General features: G+C 38.1%; 2 protein-coding genes and 1 long non-coding RNA gene across 3 annotated transcripts; 2 read left to right on the top strand and 1 right to left on the bottom strand.

Moving 5' to 3' along the window:
- LOC110711638 (RNA polymerase-associated protein RTF1-like) lies at window positions 1-1709 on the top strand. The gene is made up of 3 exons (XM_021890057.1): window positions 1-128; window positions 1016-1371; window positions 1467-1709. Exons 1-3 carry the CDS (start codon window positions 60-62, stop codon window positions 1480-1482), a joined length of 441 nt encoding a protein of 146 aa, XP_021745749.1. The 5' UTR covers window positions 1-59; the 3' UTR covers window positions 1483-1709.
- A 91-nt stretch (window positions 1710-1800) lies between these two features.
- On the bottom strand, window positions 1801-2803 carry LOC110711637. Its single transcript, XM_021890056.1, has 2 exons — window positions 2573-2803; window positions 1801-2484 (listed from the first exon to the last, which is right to left on the bottom strand). Exons 1-2 carry the CDS (start codon window positions 2757-2759, stop codon window positions 1862-1864), a joined length of 810 nt encoding a protein of 269 aa, XP_021745748.1. The 5' UTR covers window positions 2760-2803; the 3' UTR covers window positions 1801-1861.
- A 2053-nt stretch (window positions 2804-4856) lies between these two features.
- LOC110711660 lies at window positions 4857-6724 on the top strand. Its single transcript, XR_002509395.1, has 2 exons — window positions 4857-5169; window positions 6502-6724. It is a non-coding gene; the product is annotated as an uncharacterized LOC110711660 (long non-coding RNA).
- Window positions 6725-8317: the final 1593 nt, after the last annotated feature.

Here is an 8317-nt window from a genome sequence, read left to right as displayed (position 1 = left end):
ACAATTTCTTCTCTCAATTCTCTACTTCCACTTTCTCTCTCTAAAAAACTTTCCGAGCGATGTCGAGGCGGCCCGGCAAGGAAGTGGCGGCACAGGCGGCGGGTGGACAGCGGTTTTCCGGCGAGAAGGTATTTTTTATTAATTTTGTGTTTAAAAATTAAAAAAAAAAGGTCGGAGGCGGTGGTGGCGCCTAGGCCAGACGCCACCACCACGGCGGCGGCGTCTAGCCCAGACGCCACTACCACGGCAGCGGCGCCTAGGCCAGACGCCGTGACGGTGGCGATGGCGTCTGGCCCAGGCGCCAGAACCACGGCACCGGCGTCTGGCCTAGGCGCTGCCGCCGTGGTAGTGGCGTCTGGGCTAGACGCCGCCGCCACCGTCACGGCGTCTGGCCTAGGCGCCGCCGCCTTTTTATTTTTTTTTTTAATTTTTTTTGGTTTTAAATTTGAAATTTAATTTTCGAAAATAATTATTTTTTTTTTGATTTTTTTTTAAATTTGTTTTTCTTTTTTTTAATTTTAAATTTTATGTTTCTGATTTTTTTTTTATTTTGTTTTAAATTTTGTTGGTTTTTTTTAAAAAAATTTTATGTTCCTCTTTTTTTTTTTTTAATTTTTAATTTTATGTTCTTGTTTATTGTTCTTGTTTTTTTTTTTTTTGAATTAGTTTTTTTACTTAAAAAAAATTTTATGTTCCCTTTTTTTTGTTATAAATTTTTTTTAAAATTTTGATGTTCTTCTTTTTTTAAGTTTTTATAATTTTATATTTTTCACTTTGTTTTTTCCAATTTGTTTTTTTTGGGTAATTTTTTTTTTTGCTTTGTTTTTTCCAATTTTTTATTTATTTATTTATTAGGTTATTAATTTTTTTATTTTTAGGTTGTTAATATTTTGTAATGTTTTTAATTTATTTTCCATCATATGTATATTGTTTTATTTATTTATTTTAATTACTTTTTTTATGTTTATATTACATGTTTATATTGCATATTACATGTTTTGTTATTTTGTGTTAGGCATCGTATTTTCGTTCTGGGGCTGGGAAGAGTATGGACATTATGAGAAGTACGATGAACTCAATGGAGAGCTCGGGGCCCAGACACGTTAGATCCCGTGGTATTTCGGCCTCGGCTCGTAGAGAACGGGTGCACTATTCTGAGGATGATGAAGATGATGATGGTGATGAGGAGGAGGAGGAGGAGGATGCAGATGAGGATGTGGACGATCAGAGTGGACCATATGATGATTACGGTCCATTCAGTCAGAGGCTTGATGATGTGTATGAGACGCGTAGGGTAGACGTGCGTAAGGGTAGAGATGGTAGATTTGTTAGTAGATCTGGCACATCATCTGCGTCACTGCCGTGGATGCGGTACGTCTCATAAAACATTTGTAGTTGTGTTTTTTTTCATATAATACGTCTCATAATACGTCGTTATTGAATTTTATGTGTTTTGTTATGTGTAGTGGATGGGAAAGATGACGCAGTTGGGACACAGACTTTTTGAGGAGAGGGACAACATGACGACTGCAACAGGCAGAGCTGTTATTGATGAACTGGAACGGGCCCTTGAGCAGTGGCAGTGGGCGTCACAGAGAGATTATTGATATGTCGGCAGTGCATTTATAAAACATTTTCCTAGTTGTTTGTAAAAGTTAACATTATCTGTTCTTATAATTATTATTTTAAGTTCTTAGAATTTGACATTATATTTTTAGTTTTTATAACTTTTATTTTAAGTTGTAATTAGTGGGCATACGAAAACTAAATACAGGTTCACATTTAAATGGGAAAACTAAATACGAAAATTAGAATCCGAAAATTAAATAAATGGGAAAAACATAGCAATAGCAATATTAGGTCACATAGAAAAGGCAACTAGATTGTTCCACTGCTGCACCCGGTCATGATATAACGCATCCCAGCCCTCTACGCTTGCTGTACGAATGGTGTACCACGTTGGTATAATCGGTGGGACCGGAAAATCGGGTGACAGGTCCAGTCGGATGAAATGTCTGTATGACGGCCCCAGAAATCCAATAGCAACCTCTCTTACCGGTCTGGTGACGGTCTCACGCGAACACCAAGGCAGAACCGTGGTACACGGATAGTAAGCTCGACCATGCAAACCAAGGCCGAAATGCATCACTGCACACTTGTAGATGTTTGCAACGGCGAAGAGATCAAGGGGCGCGTCGAACCAATGATTTTGACCGCAACGTCCTCCTCCCCACCGGATACGCTGCAGAGACCTATCCAAGTCCTGTCCGTACACGTGGCGATAAACAGCTCGGTTTGAGGCGATTTCACTGTACATCAACTGACGCACTAAACCGTAGTTGTCTTCACCCATCTGAAACACATCAGCCACAACCCGAAATCCACAGTTACCATCTGCAACCACATCATTCCACCCGTCCAGGAACGGCATCATGATGTTAGGGATCCTGTCTTTATATGGAAAATGTTCAATGTCCATTCTGCCTGTTGCACACATCAAAAAACACAATTAACAAGTTAGCAGAAAACTAAACAAACACTCTAAAAAGTAAATTAAACTAAAGTACCGTACCGGTGCCGGGCATATTCACCGACGAAGATGTTTGACTACCACTTGATGACGATGTACGACCACGGCCACGACCACGACCACGACCACGAATGTACTCAAACGCACTCCTTTCCCGCCGTGGTTGTCGGCCCCGTGGTCGCTCGACCCCCTCAGGTTCCTCATGATCCAAGCACGACGAGTTGAACATGTCATGAAGTACGTGGGTAGCACTACGAATGACTGAAGGGTGGCTGGAGTCCTCGAGAGAGTTCTTGATGCCGTTCCTCTGAGTATCAATAGCCTTGTTTATTCTCTCGAACAGTGTATCCAGAGCAGAGGTGGAAGAATCAATCCAGTCCTTCAGAGCTCTATGAGCGCTCTCAACTCTACATGTAGTAGTGTTTCCAAAATGAAGAACTTGGTTTGTCCAATATTTGACAAACTTTTCCCTCTGAGGCACCCACTGCTGCATCACATAGTCTACGATTGCCGGGCACCATTGGTATGCATCCTTGAAGTTATCCAAGGCTCGGTCGTACTCTGCCTCCGTGGTAGCTTGCAGGATCTTCCGCCACTTACCATTTACCAATCTCTCTGCTGAATCTAAGTTCTTGTTGAAAAGGTTGTAGGCTTTGACTTTCACGCATTTGTTGATGTGCCATGTGCACAGTAAATGGCTCGACTCCGGAAACAGCTCCGCTATAGGGGCAAAGAGACCTCCCTCACAATCGCTGACGATGGCCGATGGCTGAACACTTGGGCCGATGTAATTTCTCAACTTCTCCAACACCCAACGGTAACTCGCAACCGTCTCATCCTTCATAACTGCATAACCAATCAAAAAGTTCTGGTTCGTTGGAGTCATCCCAACCATCTCAACCAGTGGAAACTTATACTTGTTTGTCTTGTACGTTGAATCGATCAGAATCACAGATGGCCAAGACGAAATCATATCAGCACAATCAGGATGCACAAGGAACAAATGAGTCACCTCCGATGTGTCTTCATCAGATTCAAACCAGTACAGGTAACCACGTGCTTGTGCCTGGTGTAGAAGCTGCTGTATAGGGTTCCTTCCCTCTGACCGTTCAAACCTCAATTTATGTCTGACGTTGTAGATGTGTCTTCGGTTTGGCTGGTCTTCAGGAAATTTCTCCAACACAGATGCTAATATTTTAGCAGGCTTCACTTGAGCATCACTCATTTCTTTTACAATTAGTTTCGCAGCAGGACTTAGGCCACTTAACTGTCGATGACCCACTTCATATGCGATCATCTCATGGTTGTGATACCCCCATTTACCGTAACTCTTCACTTCCCAACCGTCACCCCTTTGCTGTTGTCGAACCTTTACTCTGAACTGACACCCACAACCTTTCCGCTTTGTATCAAACCGAATCGCTTGACTGAAATCTCGTTCCTCCCTTTTGCGATAACGGTCGCATCTCAAAATGCGATCCATTCTACCATCCCGTTGAGATTTATGAGTTGCTACTACTAAACAAAAACCTGATCTAATTGCAACCTGTTTCGCCCAATCAACCGCTTGTTGAGCATCTTCGAACAGACCATCGTGTACAAAAATCCCACTATAATCATTTCCGTCTCCACCATAATCCTGCAACAATAACATATAAATATAATCACATAAGAGTAGATTAAATTAATACATTTGACACAACATTAGCACAAAAGCAAAAACAATAATAAATTATAAACAACAAACAAAGAAATAAACAAAAAGTATTCAAAAAAAAAAAAAAAAACAAAACACAAAAATAAAAAACATAAACAAAACTTTAGATTAAATAAATAAAAATAAACCAAAAAAATAAAAACAAAAAAAAAACATAAAACGAAAAAAATTGTAAAAAAAAAAATAAAAAATAAATAAATTAAAAACAAAAACAAATTAAAACAATTAAAAACAAAACAAAAAAAAAACCAAAAAAAAAAGAAAAAAATTGTAACACAAAAAAAAAAAAATAAACAAATTTTAAATTAAATTAAAAAAAAAAAAAAAAAAAATAGTGGTGGCGCCTAGCCAGGACGCCGCCACCGTGGCGGTGGCGTCTAGCCAGGACGCCGCCACCGTGGCGGTGGCGCCTGGCCAGGACGCCGCCACCGTGGCGGCGGCGTCTTGGCCAGACGCCATGGCCACGGTGGCGGCGTCCTGGCCAGGCGCCAGTAGGGGTGAAACAAATTCGGGTTAAAACCGAACCAAACCGAAAACCGAACCGAATAAGAAATATGGTTCGGTTTTTTTTCGGAAATGGTTCGGTTCGGTTTTTAAAAAAAAAATAATTCGGTTTTCGGTTTGGTTTCGGTTTGAGGAAATAAAAAACCGAAAAAAACCGAAAACCGAAATTTTGGCCCAACATAAAAAAAACCCTTGGCCCAGCCCAAATTTACCCTAAGTATAAAATCAGAAAAAAAAAACCCTAAGTCCCTAACCCTCAATCCCTCATTCTCTCTCGGTCTCTCCTAGTCTCCTGACTTCCTCTCCTCTAATCCTCTTGCGAATTTCTCAGTTTCATTGCGAATCCAGATAGCTCACCTTTTCAGTTTCACTCTCCACCGTTGCCGTTCACCACTTCACCACTTCACCGTTCAGATTGGTGAGTGTTCGTTTGTTTTTTTGTTTTTTTTGGTTTGGTTTACTTGGATGTTTTTCTTGTATTCATGATTTTGATTCCAATTTTTATGCAATGCAATGGTTGTGTACTTGTATAGTTGTATTATGTAAATTCTTCTCTGTAACTTTTAATTTTGGTAATTTATTTCGAGGATATGTTTTTAACTAGTGTGTGTTTTAGAGCCTAGTAATTTATGGTTCTTACTCACCCAATCTCTCTCTTCTGAATTCAATTTCTCAGCATGTCATTGTTCAAGATTTTGCTTCATTATTCAAGACACGTCAAATTGGGTCAAATAAAATTGCTCAACAACAACTCATCATTTTCACATCTCACCCACCAAAAATTAAAAAAAAAAAAGAAAAAACGAATGTGCTTTCGTGATGATCGATGATGAAGATTGATCTGCCTTTGCGATGATCTGATTTGATGTTGATAATTTTGATTTTTGATGGTCTGCTGGTTTTAATCTGGTGTAGTTGTCTTTTTATGATCAATAAAAGAAAAAAGGATCTAGTCATCTGATTTTTTGATGATGTGATCAATTTGGTTATTGAATTAGAGTAATTAAATTAGAGTAAGAAAAAAGAGAGAAGAATTTCGAACAAGTTGAAGCAATAAAGCAGCTTCTGAATTGTGATAATTGTCGCCCACCAATATTTTAAATTTTGTTTTCCCTTTTTTGTTTTAAAAAAGAAAAATTGTTTTCCTTTTTTTATACCAAACAAAAGGAAATTAATTGGTTGTTAATCGTTTACGTTTTCTTAGTAATACCAAACAACTAGTAAGGGTAACACTATACATTACCCTTTCCCCTCCTAATTTGTTTCCATTCCGTTACCTTTACAAAGTTGATACCAAACGCCCCCTTAGTTTCATGTGGGTTTTTTTTTTAATTTTTATTTTATTTTGGGGTAATTTAGTATGAATTAGTACTTTTAGTTCAACTTGAAGAGTTGATAATGATAAGTGTCATTCTCGTGTAAGAAGAATAGGAAATGGAAGTTTTTGTTTATTGGTAAATATATGGTACTCCCACATTAATTATTATGAGATTATTGTAATATATTGATTTTGCTTCTGGGGTAGCTTAATTTGAGCTATAATTTGTTGGGTTGAAGTGGTTTTTGTGCGAATTTGTGTTTTTTTTTGCTGTTTATACTTAGTTGTTTCTTCTTGTTGTGTTTTTTCTTCTGAACAATGGGTTTTGACTTCTGATTGCATTTTTTCATGTCTATGTCACAAATTTGAGTAAGCTGAAAAACTGACTTGTGAAATTGAGGATATATGGATGGAATGACAATTTCTTTGCAGTTGTAGGGTTCTATGCTGCTGAGTGCTGACCTGCTGTAATGATGTTGCTGCTGCCCTGCTGCTTGTTGCTACTGCTGTTAAACAATTGTTAAAGTTGTAATGTTGAACAATTTTATTTTTTTTTGGGATGAGGTGTTGAGCTTTTATAACTTTGAATTATAACTTTGAAGTTTTAGAACTTGTTAATGTTGTTTAAATCTCATTAAGCATTTATGCTACTACATATGTTGTTGAATATAATATTTATATGATTTAAGCCCACAAAAATTGCAGATTAAATCCCAAATAAACAAGGCCCAAAAAAATTCGGTTTGGTTCGGTTTTCTCTTTTGAAACCGAAATTTGTATGGTTTGGTTTGGTTTGGTTTGGTTTCAAAAGTAAAGTGGTGCGGTTTGGTTTCCAAAAACCAAAAACCGAACAAAAATTGCAGATTAAATCCCAAATAAACAAGGCCCAAAAAAATTCGGTTTGGTTCGGTTTTCTCTTTTGAAACCGAAATTTGTATGGTTTGGTTTGGTTTGGTTTCAAAAGTAAAGTGGTGCGGTTTGGTTTCCAAAAACCAAAAACCGAATTAGTGTGGTTCGGTTTCGGTTTGGCCTATAAACCAAACCGAAAACCGAACTTTCACCCCTAGGCACGAGACATTCTTGCTATCCAAGTTTCCTCCGTCGCCTCCGAACGAGCTTTCAGCGCATCCGGAAGGGTTTTAGACGATAGAAGAACAAGTCTAAAACCCGAAACACTAGAAATGTGCGTGTGTTTCAAAGATTGGTTGGATGCGGAAAATCGCTCACAAGACCGTTCTTACGACCACAACGACAACGAAGAAGGAACCTCCGCTTCCGGTTCGGGTTCGGCTAGTTCCCAATCTATGCAACTAGCCGATGACCTTGAAGGCGAAGGCGAAGACGAAGACGAAGACGAAGACGAGCAAGAAGAAGGAGAAGAAGAATAGACAATTATTGTATATTGTACGATTTTAAAAATATCAATTTTATCATTTTCCAATTTTTGTTTAATACCATCATTGTATGATTTTTATCATTGTTATCATTGTACAATTTTCTCAACTCAAGTAATAATAATATAAAGTACGCATTATTCACATCCAAAGTCCAATTTGCCTTTTTTCCCCGTTTTGTTACAATTTGTAAATTCATATTAAAAAAAATAAAATTATACCAATTACTAATAAATCATAAACATTAAATTTTAAAGTAATAGTATAAAGTAAATATATAAATATAAATATTGAATATACAAATTATAAAACATAAATATTCAACTTATAATTATAAAATTCATAACTTAATAACTTATAAGTTATAACCTTATAAAACTTATAATTATAATTTTATAACTTATATACATTATAAACTTATTAATTTATAATGTTGTCAAAAAAAAAAAAAAAAAAAAAATTATTTGAAAACTGCACCAGCCCGCTGCCAGCCCGCAGGCCGGCACGTGGCCGGCACGGCACGAGCCCGCCAGGCACGAGGGCCGTGCCGTGCCGTGGGCTGGCCTGTGAAAATGGCCGGCATGACACGAAATCCTGGGCCCGCCGGCACGACCGGCACAACACGAACCAGCCCGTGGCCCGCCAGGCACGGCCCGCGGCGGCACGGCCCGGCACGGTGCCCAGGTTTATCTACTAGTTCTTATAATACTACTTCCTCCATCTTCAAATGTTTTTCCCATTTCTAATATTTGGGTCAAATTTTAAAAACATTGACCTTGAATTCCCATTAATCTATAAAAGATTATATATTCATGCAAAATCTTGTTGAATTCATCACGTTGTATATTTTATTA

This window comes from Chenopodium quinoa, unplaced genomic scaffold (assembly GCF_001683475.1).
Source record: "Chenopodium quinoa cultivar QQ74 unplaced genomic scaffold, ASM168347v1, whole genome shotgun sequence".
In the NCBI taxonomy this organism is placed as follows: domain Eukaryota; kingdom Viridiplantae; phylum Streptophyta; class Magnoliopsida; order Caryophyllales; family Amaranthaceae; genus Chenopodium; species Chenopodium quinoa.
This window is presented reverse-complemented; position numbering and strand designations above follow the sequence as displayed.

Bases quoted from the DNA above. Each gene is read 5' to 3' on its own strand.
- LOC110711638 (XM_021890057.1), top strand. From the start codon at position 60: ATGTCGAGGCGGCCCGGCAAGGAAGTGGCGGCACAGGCGGCGGGTGGA. The intron at 129-1,015 runs GTATTTTTTATT...ATTTTGTGTTAG, and splicing joins AGCGGTTTTCCGGCGAGAAG to GCATCGTATTTTCGTTCTGG.
- LOC110711637 (XM_021890056.1), bottom strand. From the start codon at position 2,759: ATGTTCAACTCGTCGTGCTTGGATCATGAGGAACCTGAGGGGGTCGAG. The intron at 2,485-2,572 runs GTACGGTACTTT...TGTGTGCAACAG, and splicing joins GGTGAATATGCCCGGCACCG to GCAGAATGGACATTGAACAT.